The sequence below is a fragment of the Camelina sativa genome, chromosome 9 (assembly GCF_030686135.1).
Source record: "Camelina sativa cultivar CO46 ecotype springtype chromosome 9, ASM3068613v1".
Lineage (NCBI taxonomy): Eukaryota > Viridiplantae > Streptophyta > Magnoliopsida > Brassicales > Brassicaceae > Camelina > Camelina sativa.
The window spans coordinates 30013437-30031972 of record NC_141888.1 but is presented as its reverse complement, the minus strand read 5'-3'; the positions used below and the strand labels follow the sequence as shown (position 1 = coordinate 30031972).

The 18536-nt window shown below is 37.9% G+C and overlaps 4 protein-coding genes and 1 long non-coding RNA gene across 6 annotated transcripts; 3 read left to right on the top strand and 2 right to left on the bottom strand.

Moving 5' to 3' along the window:
- Positions 1-1346: 1346 nt before the first annotated feature.
- Positions 1347-4539, top strand: LOC104711919 (ABC transporter G family member 20). The gene has a single exon (XM_010428701.3). The coding sequence runs from the start codon at positions 2209-2211 to the stop codon at positions 4429-4431; it is 2223 nt and encodes a 740-aa protein (XP_010427003.1). The 5' UTR covers positions 1347-2208; the 3' UTR covers positions 4432-4539.
- A 70-nt stretch (positions 4540-4609) lies between these two features.
- On the top strand, positions 4610-7248 carry LOC104711917 (serine/arginine-rich splicing factor RS2Z32). 2 transcript variants are annotated; one of them, XM_010428697.3, is made up of 7 exons: positions 4610-4835; positions 5175-5288; positions 5779-5818; positions 5943-6038; positions 6139-6332; positions 6423-6524; positions 6708-7248. In XM_010428697.3, the coding sequence occupies exons 2-7, from the start codon at positions 5182-5184 to the stop codon at positions 7021-7023; spliced, it is 855 nt and encodes a 284-aa protein (XP_010426999.1). In that variant the 5' UTR covers positions 4610-4835; positions 5175-5181; the 3' UTR covers positions 7024-7248. The 2 variants fall into 2 exon arrangements, with proteins under 2 accessions (XP_010426999.1, XP_010427000.1); XM_010428698.3 differs by having other exon boundaries at positions 4719-4835; positions 5544-5818.
- A 42-nt stretch (positions 7249-7290) lies between these two features.
- On the bottom strand, positions 7291-8983 carry LOC104711918 (uncharacterized). The gene is made up of 4 exons (XM_010428699.3): positions 8641-8983; positions 8357-8532; positions 7893-8085; positions 7291-7744 (listed from the first exon to the last, which is right to left on the bottom strand). The coding sequence occupies exons 1-4, from the start codon at positions 8732-8734 to the stop codon at positions 7515-7517; spliced, it is 693 nt and encodes a 230-aa protein (XP_010427001.2). The 5' UTR covers positions 8735-8983; the 3' UTR covers positions 7291-7514.
- A 181-nt stretch (positions 8984-9164) lies between these two features.
- On the bottom strand, positions 9165-15758 carry LOC104711916 (ABC transporter G family member 37-like). Its single transcript, XM_010428696.3, has 23 exons — positions 15358-15758; positions 15143-15266; positions 14939-15024; positions 14772-14856; positions 14518-14677; positions 14348-14424; positions 14209-14262; positions 14043-14133; positions 13650-13951; positions 13287-13568; positions 12880-13193; positions 12614-12774; positions 12425-12528; positions 12155-12308; positions 11932-12069; positions 11775-11848; positions 11359-11691; positions 10977-11267; positions 10774-10857; positions 10533-10666; positions 10214-10441; positions 9697-10123; positions 9165-9579 (listed from the first exon to the last, which is right to left on the bottom strand). Exons 1-23 carry the CDS (start codon positions 15756-15758, stop codon positions 9313-9315), a joined length of 4371 nt encoding a protein of 1456 aa, XP_010426998.2. The 3' UTR covers positions 9165-9312.
- LOC104711915 (uncharacterized) lies at positions 11022-15964 on the top strand. Its single transcript, XR_755401.3, has 7 exons — positions 11022-14353; positions 14437-14497; positions 14594-14697; positions 14834-15038; positions 15125-15321; positions 15459-15547; positions 15626-15964. It is a non-coding gene; the product is annotated as an uncharacterized LOC104711915 (long non-coding RNA).
- The last annotated feature ends 2572 nt before the right edge of the window (positions 15965-18536 follow it).

Here is an 18536-nt window from a genome sequence, read left to right as displayed (position 1 = left end):
AGATATTCTTGTGAAGAGATCATTAACGTGATTAGGGGATTTAGTGATGAAACATTATACCAAAAGGACCCAAACTTAAAAGTAAATTCGTAAATATAACTCCTTGTAAAGGCCCATTAGAGTTAATTTGCTTCAAGTTACAGAAAAAACATATCACACGGTCTCACATAGAGATGATAGATAAGCTCTCTTGCTACTAGGATACTAAGCCTACTAGTACGACATTACCATAAAACATAAGGATATCTATACTCAAGAAAGGTTACAGTTTTCACATTCGAGTTTATAACACTCATTGCATCCTCCTAACATCCATCTAAAGGTGTGTTAAACTGTTAATCAATCAGTGAGTAACATTTTTCATCCAATATAGGGTGTGGTAATTTCGTCCTTGATTGATATTGTTTATCACCTGATAAGTGATAACACCCATGTCCTCAAAACAGATTTCATAAGTCCATTTGGAGAACATGTTCAAGTTTTACCTTAGAGCATATACGAAACAATAAGTCAACAAACCTATTCCGGATCAAAACACCAAGAAATTAAAGAACGTTTCCAATTCCAATTATATTGTCAACATGAGGTCGAAAATTTAGCCTCGTTGAGCTGCAGTGCATCGTTAACGACAAAACCGTGTCATCTAGTCTCATATCAACACATAGTGATACCCTTAACAAGCTATGATGTACAAATCTTAGAATTGAACAAATTTTCAAATTGGAGGGAATCGATTCCTTAATTCTAGTCCTCCCTGACAAAACTCAAAAAAAAAAACAAAAAAAAAAATTAAGTACAAGGGAAGTGATTAACTATTGCAAAAATTTGATGTTAATATTAAGAATTTTTGCAAAATATCTTCTATCAACCACAAAATTCCAAAACAAACTTTTCGGAGAAAGTCTTACTAACCTAAACAGATTTATTTTGAAACCAAAGCATTCTCAACTCATTTTTTTATGTAAAACTCTATTTAAGTGAAAATTCCATAATTTATGTCTTATATTCCTTCAATTTGACAGAGACAGACAGGCCTCATGTAAATCACACATGAGTTTACTATTATCTACTTTTTAATAACTCTTGAGATTTCTTGTAAGATTGGCTAAGGAAAGTAAAATAATCAAGTGAACAGATATAACAGCCACACCAAACTCTCGTATGCCTAAATCTAACATGGCACGTTAAAGCTTTGTATTACATATTCCTAATGACAATTTTTCTTGGATTTTCGTGTGTACATGAACCTATCAGCCTAACTTTTCCATGTTTTTGATGCCATAATTTCCACATTCAGTTCCTTTCTTTACCAATCCTTTTATATCCATATGACCTTTTCGTTTGTTTATAAGTTGTACTTTTTATTTTTTAAGTCACTTCCCTTAATCCCTTGTACTTTTTTTTTTATTAGGAGTGTGTTCATAATTAAACATAAATCAGATACTCGAAAATACGTCATTAAGCTTCATAGAGGCATGCCTTTCTCTAATTATGAGAATATCTTTAGGTATACCTTACGAAGACACTGATCCAAAAAGCTAAAAAATCCAACCGCCAGTCAATTATATTGTCCACACACCGAAGAACAAGTCTTACAACTTGTTAAAAACAACTCTTAAAAGAGAGCCTGTGAGTGAATATAGAAAACTCGTGACTATAATAAACAAAAAAGATTAAGAAATTTCACGACAAATATCGATAATTACAAGAAGAAATTATATTCCTGACATGTCACATATGCTATACTCTTTTTACCCCCTTTGTTCTTACTGCAATTCCATAAACTCCCTAAAATGCAGATGAAACAGAAGTATAAATACGCAATTCATAGGAGTAAAAAAAATCTTCCACTTTGAATACAAAACCATCTCAAACAGGATTTTTTTTTACAGAATACCTTACGTCACAAGAAAAATTCATACATAGATGTAAAACTGCGAATGGATTCGCCCAACTCCTCACCTACTCTTTACCTTCAATTTTTTTTAAGCTATATACACTACGTATGTATATAAAGTAGAAGCTACAAAACCCAAAACAACTCAAAGTTAGATACTTAAAGATCACCAAACTAATTGACAAATTTCTCCCTCATTCTCCTATCCAAAGATTCCTATAAAGTCGATCAAAATTGTTCCGTGGGTTTAGAGCTTTAGAGACATTACCTTAGGCCAAAAAAAAAGCATTAACCAGACAATAATCCTCAATATGTCTGGTTTGCTCGGCAAACTATCTCCGGTTAGACCGGTCAATGGCGATGGCCTCCCTCTGTTTTACAATATCCACAGGTCAGTGGAGCTTCAGAGATGTCAGAGAGACACGGCGCGAGTGTCTGTCACGCTTGCAGAACTTCTCATGAGTGTGGAAGATGAAGGGAATGACCACAGTCGGGCTTTTGACGATGCGGTTGCCTCCAATTTCTGGGCCTCGAATCCGTCTTCTTGTGTGCCTTCTTCTTCTCCGTTTGTTCTTTCCTTCAGAGACTTGACTTACAGCGTGAAGATCCAGAAGAAGTTTAAGTCGCCCTTTCCTTGTTGTGGGAATTCTCCATTTGATGGTAATGATATGGAGATGAATACTAAGGTGCTGCTGAATGGTATCTCTGGTGAAGCCAGGGAAGGAGAGATGATGGCCGTTCTTGGAGCAAGCGGGTCAGGAAAATCGACGCTTATCGATGCATTAGCCAACCGGATCGCAAAAGAGAGCCTACGCGGTGCTATTGCTTTAAACGGGGAAGTTCTTGAATCCAGCCTGCACAAGGTTATATCTGCTTATGTGATGCAAGACGATCTTCTCTTCCCCATGCTCACTGTGGAAGAAACTTTGATGTTTTCTGCGGAGTTCAGGCTTCCAAGTTCGCTTTCTAAGAAGAAGAAGAAGGCACGGGTTCAAGCTCTGATTGACCAGCTCGGCCTGAGGAACGCTGCGAAAACTGTGATCGGTGATGAGGGACACAGAGGTGTGTCTGGAGGAGAAAGGAGACGGGTCTCAATTGGAACCGATATAATCCATGATCCCATAATCCTCTTTCTCGATGAGCCAACCTCTGGTCTCGACTCTACAAGCGCCTACATGGTTGTCAAAGTGCTTCAGAGAATTGCACAAAGCGGCAGCATAGTTATTATGTCCATCCATCAGCCGAGTTACAGAATCTTGGGTTTGCTCGATAAATTAATCTTCCTATCTAGGGGAAACACAGTTTACAGCGGCTCCCCAACACATCTCCCTCGGTTCTTCTCCGAGTTCGGTCACCCAATTCCTGAAAACGAGAACAAGCCAGAATTCGCACTCGATCTTATCCGTGAGCTTGAAGATTCACCAGAAGGAACCAAAACCTTAGTAGAGTTCCACAAACAATGGCGAGCAAAGCAAACCTCAAGCCAAAGCAGAAGAAACACTAATGTATCTCTCAGAGATGCAATCACCTCAAGTATCTCTAGAGGCAAACTAGTCTCCGGAGCAACAAACCTAAAATCCTCATTCCAAACCTTTGCAAACCCATTCTGGACAGAAATGCTCGTAATTGGCAAACGATCAATACTAAACTCAAGTAGACAACCAGAGCTATTCGGAATCCGCCTAGGAGCTGTTCTAGTAACAGGAATCATCCTAGCCACAATATTCTGGAAACTAGACAATTCACCAAGAGGTATACAAGAACGCTTAGGGTTCTTCGCATTCGCAATGTCTACAACATTCTATACATGTGCAGAAGCAATCCCAGTCTTCCTACAAGAACGTTACATATTCATGAGAGAAACAGCTTACAACGCTTACAGAAGATCATCATACGTCCTCGCTCACACGATCATCTCAATCCCTGCTTTGATAATCTTATCAGCCGCCTTCGCCGCCACAACGTTCTGGGCTGTAGGTCTCGCAGGAGGCTCCGAGGGATTCTTCTTCTTCTTCTTCACAATCCTCACAGCGTTTTGGGCCGGAAGCTCCTTCGTCACGTTCTTATCCGGTGTAGTCTCCCACGTGATGATCGGATTCACGGTGGTTGTAGCGATCCTCGCTTACTTCCTCCTCTTCTCCGGATTCTTCATCTCCAGAGATCGTATCCCTCCTTACTGGATCTGGTTCCACTACCTCTCCCTAGTGAAGTACCCTTACGAAGGTGTTCTGCAGAACGAATTCGAAGATCCGACGAAATGTTTCGTCCGCGGGATCCAGATGTTCGACAATTCGCCGCTGGGACAAGTTCCGGCCGCCGTGAAAATCAGCCTACTCAAGAGCATGAGCGGCGTTTTAGGGAAAAACGTGACGGCGGAGACTTGCGTAACGACGGGAATCGACATACTGAAACAGCAAGGGATCACAGAGATAAGCAAATGGAGTTGTTTGTGGATCACTGTAGCTTTGGGATTCGTCTTCAGAGTTCTCTTCTACTTCACACTCTTGATCGGAAGCAAGAACAAGCGTCGCTGATTTACTTACACTTTAAACAAAGAAATTAGAGTAACTAACCAATGATTATGCTGTACTTAATTATGTTGTTTGATTAATTAATACAAAACTTTAATGGGCTTGGGAAAATATGAAGGCCCAATAAAATATACTGTATTACGAAACATCTCTCTCAGTGACGCGTAGCAAATTTCTATATCGGTAACATCGACGTTTATCTCGCTGTTAAATCTAAACCGTTGATTGAGACAGCTAACAATAAATCGTCACCGTTGAATCTCGTCGGTTTCCAAGTTATAAGATAAGGGGGGTTGTCGGGTTGAAGAAGAAGACTTATATATCCTGCGGTACACTTCCTTGGTTTCGAAATTATTAGGGTTACTTCGATTCGCACTCTTCTTCTTCGTCTCCGTCTCCGTCTCCAGGTATGAAAAATCTGTGTAATCGGATATTTTTGGCTTCGATTGTTTGTGATTCGATCTGTAGATTGGGATTTCAATTAGTTTCGTGCTTCTTCTGATTAGGGATTCAATATTCTTTTCTCACGAATTGTTCTTCTGCTCGCTTCTGAATATGTTAATCTTTCGGGATTCATTGTTTTGATGATAAAAACTTGATTTTTTCACATGGGCTTCTTGTAATAGGTCTGAGTTAGTGTTATTGCTGCTCGCTTATATGCTTTTAAGAAAGCTAGTGTGATTCTTGTTGTGATTTGTGTTAATATGTATATGCATCTGATATAATTATGGTGAAATTTTTTGCAGCTTGACAATGCCTCGCTATGATGACCGCTATGGGAACACTCGTCTCTATGTTGGCCGCTTATCATCTAGAACTCGTACCAGGGATCTTGAACGTCTTTTTAGCAGATACGGAAGGTAAATAGAATCGTGTTTGTTTGTCTTGATTGGCCTATTTTGATTGTTGTGTCTTTGGGAGGACTATTGTTTGTGAACTTCCTTTTTTTTGTGTTGAATTGTTCTTTGGTGTGAATCTGGAATGGTTCCGCATTGATATTGCAGGGGTATTAGAATTAGAGGGGTTTATCTTACTTTGCATTTACCAATGCGGGAAAACTCTGGATCTAGGTTTAGTGTTCCTTTTTTTTCTTAACTTCAATGATCTTGTTGAAGGTTTTCTGGGGTTTGCGTAAACCTGGAGATGTTTGATGAATGGTGTTTGATGAATGGGTGGACTTGGTGTAATTGGTGGAAATTCTCGTCTGGTGTATAGAGGGTGCATCGGCGATTTTGTTTGTTGATTTTTTTGCATGTTTTTAATGGATTTGGCCTCGAAAATCTCAAAAAATGGTGTTTGGGAGTACCTTAAGTAATGATGGCCTTGATTTTCTGGCAACAATTTCCGCAGAGTACGAGATGTGGATATGAAGCGTGATTATGCCTTTGTTGTAAGTTTTGTTAATATCTATTTCTTTTTTTATCTAAGGGTTTAATTTCTCAAGTTAGACATGCAGACAAATAATTATATACTATGCAATGCATCTATCATTGCCCCTAACATTTTGAGAACAGGAATTTAGTGATCCTCGTGATGCTGATGACGCAAGATATTCCTTGGATGGACGTGATTTTGATGGAAGTCGCATCACTGTGGAGGCTTCAAGAGGGGTTAGTTGTTTTGTGTCTCTATACTACTGATTCCTCCGTTGATTTGATGATTTGGATGATTAATTACTGATATCTTGTCAACCTCTTGAACTTATGTTAGGCGCCTCGTGGTTCTCGGGACAATGGTAGCAGAGGCCCTCCTCCTGGTTCTGGTCGCTGTTTTAATTGTGGTGTTGATGGTCATTGGGCCCGAGACTGCACAGCAGGAGACTGGAAGAATAAATGCTACCGCTGTGGAGAAAGAGGACACATTGAGAGAAACTGCAAAAACAGTCCTAGTCCTAAGAAGGCCAGGTACCCAAATCTTTGAATCCTTGTTCTTTGCACAGTTACTTCTATCCATTAAGCTCCTTCTCATATCTCTTTTGGATTATAATACTCCAGACAGGGTGGAAGCTACTCCAGGTCACCAGTAAAATCCCGTTCCCCTCGTCGCCGAAGGAGCCCAAGTCGTAGCCGTAGTTACAGTCGAGGTCGCAGCTACAGGTTAGTGGTAAACTTGTACTTCTGGAAAATTGCATTATAAATGCAAATACTGAAAAGTTCTCATACTTAGACAACTATTTTCCCTAGCATTATAGAAATGATTCTTACTGTGTTGGCTATTAGTAAGCTAGACGTTCTGATGTTGACAATGCTAATTCTACACTTTTTTTCTCGTTTAATCAGTCGATCGCGATCCCCAGTGAGAAGAGAGAGAAGTGTGGAGAACAGATCACGCAGTCCTAAGGCAATGGAGCGATCTGTATCTCCCAAAGGCAGGGACCAAAGCATGAGTCCTGACAGAAGAGTGATTGATGCAAGCCCGAAGCGTGGATCAGACTATGATGGTAGCCCAAAAGAGAATGGTAATGGCAGGAACTCTGTGAGTCCCATTGTTGGTGGTGATGAAAGTCCTGTTGGACTTAATGGTCAAGACAGGAGTCCTATTGATGATGAGGGTGAGCTTAACCGTCCTTCCCCCAAAGGCAGTGAGTCACCTTGATGGCTCACAGGTTAAAGCCAAATGTAGCATGTTGTACTGATGGATGTTGTTTAATTTCCCTTTCTTTCTGCTTGATACTTTCCTTTTCGTTGCGTGGCAATGCTTGGATCTGCTTTCTTTGATGACTCTTTTAGCTTGTTTCCAGTCAACTCTCAAACTCTGCTATGTTACTTTTCAGAAATTTGTTTGGTATTGAACAAAAATTTATAAAGTTCTCGTTGAATCTTTTTTTTTTTTTGTCTACCGTGACGATTAATTTGCAAAATATTTTGTGAAAAAGGATTCAACGATTGCCAAACATTATGACAAGAAAGAACAACATTGAATTTGTCTTTGGATGAAGCTAATGATGATAGTATATAGCATTGTATCCTTTTTCTCGTCTCTATTTCTGCCCAAAAACAAAATCCTGCTTGTGAGGTCGATCAAGAAGTTCTGTATGTATGTACACAGAGGTGACTTTGAGTTACTACGCCACACTGACGTGAGCTTCACAGGGTATTTTCAAGGCCGAGTTCGTCTTCAATCTCGTCACCATCTTCGAACAGCTTGAGAAACCGGGCCTGCTCTTGTTGCCGTTTCTTCTTCCTCCAATACTTATAACCTACCAAGAGTACCACCGTAGCTACACCTAACACGAGAACTACAATCAGTACCACAATTGCAGGATGCATTCCGCCCTTATCTTCTTCCTTCTCATTGCCTGATTCCTTATTCGAACCTGCAAAAAGAAAAAGCATGCATATGATATTCCACATCAGAACAGTATCAAACTGAAGCTACAGCCAACAGATACACATGTGAGAGATCTTATTTATAGTTGGAGGAATGACCCTAAAGCTCAAGATGGTGTTGCTTGGTAAACTCACCAGGTCCGACTTGTGAGCATCCATGGCAGAGGAAAGTAGCATTAAATTCTTTATCCTTGATACGCTTATAGCTACCCTCATCTGTGAAATCAGAAGGACAAAGCTCCCATTCGTCAAATGTATCATGCGTAAGGGTGTCATCTTCATAAATTCCGCATCTCTTGCATTTTGTTCCTTTAAGCTCGGTTAAGGGCTGAAAATATCGAAAACAAAACAGAGAACACAGAGCTCAAAAGACAGTAATGATCCAATTTCTGAAGCAGATACAGCAACCAAAACAATGTCAACACCACAATCCCAAAAAAGAACCAGTCAATAGCTAAGAACTAACTACTAGGGTAAAGTCAGCACTATAGTCTTAGTTTCAGATCAAACAAAACCCAGCAATATCTCAATTCAATAACATTAATCAAAACCACAAGAAACCAGCTCAATCTCTACGATTGATCTACATTTGGACAAACCTGCCAAGACTCTTCGCCTTTAAACGAATAAGAGACATTGGTGCTTTTGACATCAGGCAACACCGTCTTAATCTCTCCTTTGCATTGGAAATAGACTGTAGGCTTACTCGAGAACCAATCGTGAGTTTGGAAAATCTGAATCGAATCTAATGTAACTTCTTGTGTTAGTATTGTTCCTGTGTGTTAAAAGGATCATCATCAAACAAATATTTTAATTACAACGAAACCCTTGCCCGATTTCAGTACTTGGAATTCGAAATGGAAGCTTAATCAGAGATTAATACCAGGGAACGAGCTGAAGAAGAAGAAGATGAAGAAACAGAAGATGAAACCGCGAAAATCCAAAGAAGCTGCTGGTTGTGGAATTCGGATTGACATCTCGCGATTCCTTAATATCGAAATCGCTCGATCGAATCCGATCAATGTTTTATAACGACGGGTGGGTTGATCCAAAGAGGAGGATTAAAGGATGCGTTGAATCACGCAACTGTTGAATCAGAATCTCGTTGAGTCTTGGCTACGGCGTTGGAGAAATAGCGTACCGGGAAGAAAAAGAACAAACCGACCCTCTTGCATTGACCGCTTTGGTTTTCTGACTTCTATTAAAAATTAAAGTAAATCCTATATAGATTTCAGATTTTGTCAAAGATAAGGATTAATAGTTTTAACAAATGTATAAAATATACTATTAAAAACAACTGAATAAACCAAATTAATGTATATGTCATACAGAGAAAAAAAGAATACTAAGAAATTAGAAGAGAATACAAATTACTCAAAACATATTTTTGACTTTGCATCAACCACCTAAACAATGCTTTGTTTTAATTTCTTGAAAATCATATACAATATACATCCATACAAAAACAAAAAAAATTATACATTTTCACAAAAAGAAAAAGAAGTATTATTTTGTTTATTCTAAAAATGATGTTGAAGACTACTAATTGGCATGATCATCTTCGTTGGAAGTTGAGTTTGCCCACAAAGAATGCAAACATAGAAGCAAACGCAATGGGAAACGCGATTTGAACAACCGCCGTAACCGCCAAACGGTCATGATGAAATCCAAAATAGTCTTTCAAGAATGCTGCAACCGTCGTGGATTCTCCAAAGACATTGATCTTTTCATGAATATCACCGTACTGAGACGAGATGAACCCGTTTAGTGTCCATGACGTCGGTGTTAGATAATATAACCAAATCCACCACCCTGGAACTTGCTGCAATTTTTTCAAACACATCAAAAGAAAGAAACACATTATACGTACGTACATAACATTTCCTTCTTTGTAATAAAGATTCTTGTCAAGATAAGGACTGGTCGATGTATCTCTTACCGTTTGGGGGATCAAAAACCCGGAGAATAGATTGAAATTAACGTAGAAAAGCGACTGAAGAATCGCGGCAACCATAAAGTTTGGTGTGATGGAGACGAGGAACATGGCAAGGTAGTTGAAAGTGAGAAGTGAGCAAAACATAGAGTAGAGTGACCAAAAGACTTTGTAGGAAGAAGGATAGAAACCGATCATTGGATATGTTATGATCACAAACTCGGCAGCTTGTATGAATATATAAGGTATCTCAGTCACCACTTGACTCAATGCGTAAGCAGTCGCCGAGTACATCCCTGCGAATCTTTCGCGATACATGACATTTCTCTCCGTTTCAAAATACTGAAGAGCTGATGAACAGTTGTTTATCCCTAAGAAGAGTACCAAACCATAGATTGCTCCAAATACAGTGAACAAACTCTGTTGAGTATCTCTACAAAAAAAAAACACACATATCAAAATATTAACAATCAAGATGAGACATTAAGTGTTACAATAAAAGATATGTGTCATTTGAACTTACATTTTTTGGCCTTGTTTCCAGAAGAGTGCACCAAAGATCAAAGATGAGATTAATGTGTGAATCATACGCATTAGGTTGTAAGAAGGGCTTCTCCAATAAGACAAATTCATTTTCCATAGAATAGATCTGAATTGTCCCCACCAACTTTGTGCAAAAGTTCTCTTAAAATGTATATCACTTGATTCTGAATCTGGTTGGCTCAACTGTTTCACAAGCTCTGAGTTTCTCCTATAACAATCACACATGTTTCATTAAACCAATTTTTTTTCAGAACAATAACACAACACTTAAGCATATATAGTATTGAAGAGTTACTCACTTGTAAAGAGCAGACTCATGGTAGATGTTTGCGAAATCAACGCCAAGTTCAACTTCTACAGATTGTGAACTAACATCAAGCATCCATGTTGCTGGATTGTGGTTGTCTCTTATTTTAGGTATTTCAGGAACACTCTGTTTATTTTATTTAACCCCAACAACAACAAAATAAGGTTTTGTACTCTCTTTTTTGGTTAAAAAAACAATCATGGATTAAAAAACATTACATAAGCAAAACTTACCTCAAAATACTCGATGATATGATAAGAATGTAAACCTAATGGTCCTGTGTAGATCATGCGACCACCTCTTTTAAGAAGCACCAACTGAAAAATTCAAGTTTAAACTTTAGTTTAGTGTGAATATCTGACTTGATTTGATAAGATTAAAAGTATTGGGGTCAAAATATAAAAACATTACTTTCCGAGCCGATTTTTGAAATTACCTCGTCGAAAGCTTCAAAAATGTCAATACTAGGCTGATGAATAGTACAGACGATGGTACGTCCAGTATCAGCGACGTTCTTCACAGCTCTCATAACAATGGCGGCTGCTCTCGCGTCTAGCCCCGTCGTTGGCTCATCCATGAATATAATCGACGGATTCGCAACCAACTCCACCGCAATCGTCAATCTCTTCCTCTGTTCCGTCGATAATCCGCTCACTCCGGCGACTCCCACCAATGCATCTTTGATCTCATCTAATTCGATCGTCTCCAGCACTTGCTTCACGAATTGCTGTATTTCAAACGATTTCGTTACTTTTAACTTTTTTGATTTTTAATCGATTTTGATGGAGAAGAGGAAGAAGAAGAAGAAGGAGGCTTACGGTTTTGGTTGCGGAATCGATCTCAGGAGCAAGACGAAGCCAAGCTGAGTAAACCACAGATTCTTCTACGGTGATGTTTGGTGAGTGTATATCTGTCTGTTCACAGTAGCCTGAGACTCTAGCGAACGTTTCTTGAACTTTAGGGAAACCACTGATTCTGATGTCTCCTTCGATGTATCCACTTGTTTTCCTTCCGGCTAGAACGTCGAGGAGTGTGGTTTTACCAGCTCCACTCACTCCCATCAAAGCCGTTAGGATTCCTGGACGGAAAGCTCCGGTGATGTTTGATAGAAGTTGTAGTTTCTTCTGATCATATCCTTGGTCTCTCATCTCCTGAAAACATCAAACGATAAGTTAGAGAGCCATGGAGAATACCTGGTGATATGGTTTACAGTTTTGAGTTATGATAGTTTTACCACAGGCATGTCAACGAAATAGTTCAAGTCTTGGAATGTTACTGTGAGGGGTTTGAAAGGTAAGACCATCTTGGCTGTGGTCAAAGAGAAAAGTATTAGTGGGAGGAGAAAATGGTGAATATGAGAGAAGTGGGAAGATAGAGAACAAAGTTTTCACCTGTATTCTCATCTTCATTGGTCTTTACAGGGGAACCTGTAGTCTTGTTCTTGACTGGAGAGTCGCCTGTTGAATCTTCTTTTCCTTGCAGCTCAAAGAGTTTTTCTTGTGAAATCATGGCTTTAGATGATGTGGGTGCTGTCATTTTTGGAAAGAACGTTTTAGTATGTGACGGGCTGTGTTTTGAAAGCACTTACATTTACTTAGTAGAAGATGAACTTACATTTCAAGAAAGTCAGAGCCAGGGTGAAAATGATGTTAAAGAGCACAGTGAAACCCAACAAGGCACATAATGATACCCAGTACATGTAACCTTCGTAGTCCAGTCCACGGGTTTGGAGTATGCTTCGCCCTAAGGTAACATTATTGGGTTGCATCTACATGTGTTTAGCCAGAAAAATATTGATTAGTGTTGAAGAGTATACCACAAATAAAGAAGAAGCCTTGGCTGATTAAGAGAGAAAAGGAATGTAAGAGGCTAAGAGAGTATCACCTGATTCCACCTTGGGGAGAGGAACTCGTTTACCGATAGCCCAATCTCACCGTAACTCAAAGGATTTACCCAGAATCCCCACTTGAGCCATCCTGGCATAGACGCTGCAGCAAACACAAAACCTTAGAGTCATGCTGAGGTACAACTTTTGAGGCCAGATATAGTACATTGATGGGGGCAAAATCTTACTTGGTGGAATGACAAAACCGGCAAAGACAAATGTTATTAATATACCAAAACTACCAGCTGTGATTGAAGCAACTACTGTCTGGAAGATTGCAGCTAGACACCGAAACATGGATATCGAGGTGAAGTGAACAGCAAACAGTAGGATGAACTGCTTGAAGAACCTATAACATTGAACCTTGTCATTCTACAGTTACCTGATCACTCCCAGACTTGAATGTGAACCTTGTATAGGTGTTAAATGCCAAGTAACAGGGGAGAAAGCTCACCTGGAGGCTTCAGGGGTGTATCCAATGACATAGTATGTGAGACCGGTCCAAACTAAAGATTCGAAGAACGAGAGAGGGACCTTTAACACTGTTGCCGGGATTGCATACGCCCATGCAGGATAGAAACACAACTGCTTCTGCTTGTAAAACACGGCTAGGCGTTGAGCCGTCATAGACAACTCTGGGAATCCGTCAACAAGAAGTATAATGAGGGAGAAAAAGAGGGCACTCATGTAAGAATTCCCATGAATGATATCAATACCCATCCGTGTTCGGATGTACACAGTCATAGTGATGAATGCGGCCATAACAAGCTGCGCAGATAAAGCTAGAAAGCTGAGGAATACTATTAACATCTAAAAAAGACAAGGAGAGACATCTGTGGACTTGGAAAACTCATAATGTACCTGAGATGTCTTAAAAATATAGACGAAATAGTTTCTCTTCATTAGAAGATACTCTCTTGATATGCATGCTATGAACAGCTCCCAGTTTGGAAGTGAATATACACTGAAGGATAAAGCGTCCTTATGGCTTTTGGATTTATCATACGGCTTAGAAAGAGTTTCCTCAATCTTTTTTCCAATACACAAGTCCCTAAACTTCTTCGACAACATTTCTACTGAGACAAAACTGTAAGGTAAATCCTCGTGCCGCCAGTATTGGGCTTGGTCTTTTTTGGATATAACCTTCAAGGCAGAACAGGAGAGGATCAACAACTCATGACTTCAAAAGCACAAAAGTTTCATTTTAGGGATGAATTTTTTTACCTCCTGGAGAAAGTCTGCAACACCTTTCCTCTCAGGGCATTCAAATCCACAATCCTCAAAGAATTTCAGGACTTCGCCGCGTGGACCATGATACACGATTCTTCCTTTGGCCATCAGCATAACGTCATCAAAGAGGTCAAATGATTCTGGGGCCGGTTGAAGAAGCGAAACAAGCACTGTAGCGCTTGATATGTGGGCAAATTGCTGAAGAGATTTGACAATCTGAAAAGCTGTGGAGCTGTCTAAGCCATTTGTTATTTCATCCATAAACAGAGCCTTTGTCGGGCCAACAATCATCTCAGCTGCAAACATTCAGAGATTCAAGAACTTGCTTTAGAAAAGAACATATCAGCAAATAATTATATTTTTGAAGGATTCGAGCTATGAACTAACCTGTGGTAAGACGCTTCTTTTGTCCCCCTGATATACCTCTCCTCATCACATCTCCAATCAATGTTTCTGCACAAATGTCAAGTCCAAGAATCTGCAAATGCAACAGAAGACCTAAGAACCAAACAAGGCCAGATTATCAGCCAGGCTATCAAAGAGACTATATTACCTTCAAGATATAATCTGTCTGCAGACTTCTTTTGAGTCCTTCAACAGAAATTGCCTAAAGGAAACAAAAAGTCTCTAATCAACCACCTGAATTTAAACAGAATAAGCTTCAGGGATTTGAGAGTGTCCGAGGAATGTACTTTCATGTAAGCATCCACTTCTGTGTCAGGAATGATTCCTTTTTCCTTTTCTCTTTGACTGACTTCCATCATAATATCTGTTTCCGCAGGAAAACAAGAGAATCAATAATACATAACATTTCAATGAACTGGGGACTGGGGAGTACATTGGTTGGTTGATAAAATTTTACCTGTTCGGCTACCAACGCCTTGACAACGAGATGAGAAGTCAACTGTCTCCCTAACCGTCATCTCTGCAATGTGCAGGTCATATTGACTTATGTACGCCGAGGTTTTCTGAGGAACAAACTCGTCTAGTCTGTATCCATTGTAAGAGATTTCACCTGAAAACTGTGGAAACAAAAGAAAAGGTACGCATTTCACATATCTGCACCAAAAAGAAATCTCCAAAAGAATATGATATAATTGCTTTCATCATTAGAACCTTTAGATTGTTTTCTAAATTTCCAGACAAGGCCTTTAACAAAGTTGTTTTACCACATCCAGGAGGACCAAGCAACAGTGTTAACCTGCAACAAGAAGAAGAATAAACACAGTTAAACATTGATCAAGACTAGTGATAAGATAATGTTAACTCCTTCAACTACCAACCTTCCGGGTTTTATAATGCCATTAACATCATTTAGAATGCTTATCTTGGCTTCGTGTGCTTTTGCACCAGTGAGCTTCACCAGTTCCTGGAGAAATATAAGTACATTATAATTCACTTTAGAATCTTTTGGATAACTTATATCTATTAATGAAGGAGTCGACAATAACAACTTTGTGATTTTGTAGAACTTTTTGAGTACTCACAGAGATTACGCGCTTAGCAGTGTTCCATAATGTTGGAAGTGCTTTCCCTTCAACAATCTCGCACTCGGCCTCCACTTTTAAACTTTTGTACCTCACTTCTATGGTCGGTAAATCCATCCCAACTCTGCACAACAAAATTTCAAGCTCAAACTCTCAAGAAACCAAAAAATCACAAAAGGGTAAAGCATTTTCTAGAGATTTTGTTTTAGGTTTACCTGTCTACTCTTCTTCTGATTTTCTTCAGCAACTTGAGATTGTCATTCTCAATGTGTTTGATAAGTTTCTCAATCATGACATGACGTTCGGTTGCTCCAAGCTTTGAGACATCAACGACTCTTTTTCCGTTCTCGGTGATGGACTTATCGCCATCATCGAGGAGAGTCGATCTCATACGTTTGGCAGTTGGTAATCTCTCAATCTCAGCCCATTGCAGAGCATAATCTGCATCATGATGATCACCATTAACATCACCATCATTATCAGGTTCGTATATTGAAGAGTTGCTTCTGAAACTAGAAGTGTGTCTCCGGAACGATGATCTGATGCTTCTTCCAATCTCTGCTAGCTCAACTCTCAACGACTCAATCTCGTCTGCTCCAACCATATTATGAGCCATTTTGGGTTGGCTTAACGAGGTTGACCTCTTTGAGATTAGAAATTCGAAAGTCTAAATGAGAGATAAGGTTATTTGCATTTTGACTTGTGTATATTTATATATATCTTTGGATCCTTCAAATTGACACATTTCAATCTTCAATGATGTAAGGGACTACATCAGCTTCTGTTCTCATTTTTTGAATCTATTCCCGAGTTTCAAGGTCATTTATTTTGTATGTTATACTAAACTAATAATAAAACAAATGCTATCAACTGGGAAAAGACAATTTCTAGAAGAGGAAGATATGATTATACTAGATTACTTGTAGTACTTTTTAATTTATGTAATCGCTGCAATACTCAAAGTTCTCGTTGAAAGCTGTAAGATCGTGGAGAATTAAATCTCAGTTTTATATTTATGATGTCTATATGTTTCATAGTTTAGAATTTTAGATTCCCTTTAAACAAAATCACACAATAATTACGTATGGTTTATATATTGGACTATTCCAACCAACAGAAGCAGCATGAATCCCACCAATATTACAACAAAATCACATAATTACGTATGGTTATGTATCTAAATGTTACAGGAAAAAAGTATTTACTCATCACAAATGATAAAATCATTTAATTATATTATAACAAATTTTAAAAATATTTATTTATATAATAGAAAAAAAAAATTATATATAATAAAATAAACACCGTTCATTAAAAATAGTCAAAAATGGAATTCTCTAAAAATAACGGTTGTGTCTCCGAAATAATGGGCATCAATATATGTCCTACATGCCTTTTTCGCGCCGGATTATGGAAGATTTCATGCTTCCGAGATAGTAGAATGTAGTAAGAATTTTTCAGTTTTATAATTGCTATTTTAAAAAGATGGCGGTTTTGTTTTGGTTTCGTTCTTTATGACCGACTGGTTTTTAATTCTCTATAGAAATTGTTTGATATCTTTTAGATTGGTAGACTCCCTTATCTTTGGTATTGTTTTAGCCGCTTTATTTGTTATCTTTTGGTATGGGTTCTTAAAGTTGTTTTGCAAACATCTTTCCATGATTTTCTATTTCAATTTACCCATGTATATTGTAAGATCCATGTAAGACTCCCCAACAAGAGAGTTTCATGATTCTAATTTCATATATTGGGTTTCGGTTGGGAAAATAAAAATAGGATTAAAAGTTTTAAAATGATTATCTATTTGTATTCTATAACAGATGACAAAAATATTACCTCTATTTGATGCATTTATCATGTATTTATATATTTTAAAGACTAATTAAAATTGCGTTTTCTTTTCTCTAAAAATAGAAACATGTGTTCCATCCTCTTAGTAATATATATCTGCGTATAAAAACAGTAAAAGAAAGAAAGAGGATGAAAGCAATGACATGTTAAGATGTTGAAAGAAAAGTTGGTTACAATGAAAAATAAACAATACTAATAAACGAATCAGCATGACACAGCCCTCCATCAGCTTAAATAAACCTGCCCCCTTTGCCGTTTGTCTCCTTTTTTTTTTTTTAATTGAACTTGAATTCATAATAATTAAAAATGTTCTCTTTCTACTCGTAGTTTCGTACGACAATTTTTGACGCATTCAATTTATTTCTCTTTACTTCATCTTTTCTCTCGAGAATCAACACGATTGAAGTAAACTGCAAACATTTTTAAAATCGATTTCAGGTTTGTATGATGACAAATAATTAAGTTGGTTAACTTCTAAGATAGGCAAATTTGAGTGTTTACAAGGTTTCACGTAGTTGCGACAACCAATAATGCGAGGCTTGAATGAATTAAATTATGCTATTTACTATTTCTGCTAATTATTGAAAGAAAATATCTATTTATATAATAGACAAAAATATATATATATATATATATATATAATAAAATAAACACCGTTTATTAAAGATAGTAAAAACTGTTATTCTCTACAAAATAAAGGTTGTAGCTCCGAAAACATGAGTATCAATCCATGTTCTACATGCCTTTTTTGTACCATATTATGAAAAATTTCACGCTTACGAGAGAGTAGAGAGTAGTAAAAGTTTTCAAATTTTGCAAAAAATTTAGAATTGCTACTTTAAAAAGATGGCGGCTTTACTTTGGTTTCATATCTTATGACCGACTGGTTTTCTCTCAAGAAGTTATTTGCTATCTTTTGGAATGGTAGACTCTCGTATCTTCTATATTAATTGTTTTAACCCCAATCATGCAACTCTGTGCATGTTGTATATTCTTTCCTTGATTAACTCGTCTTATAATGACCAGTCGGTTTTGTACGCCAATTTTTGACGCATTGCATTTATTTCTCTTTACTTCATTTTTTCTCTCGGGAATCAACACGATTGAAGTAAACCGCGAGCATTTTTAAAATCGATTTCAGGTTTTTCTGACGACAAATAATTAAGTTGGTTAACTTCTAAGATAGGCAAATTTGAGTGTTTACAAGGTTTCACGTAGTCGCGGCAACAGGTAGTGCGAGGCCTGAATGAATTAAATTGTGCTATTTACTGTTTTGGCTAATTATTGAAAGGAAATATCCATTTATATAATATACAACAATATATTTATAATAAAATAAACACCGTTCATTTAAGATTGTCAAAACTGGAATTCTCTACAAAATAAAAGTTGTAGCTCCTAAATCATGGGTATCAATACGTCCTACATGCCTTTTCCGCGCCGTATTATGAAAAATTTCACGCTTACGAGAGAGTAGAGATTAGTAAAAATTTTCATGTTTTGCAAAAAATTTGGAATTGCTACTTTAAAAAGATGGCGGCCT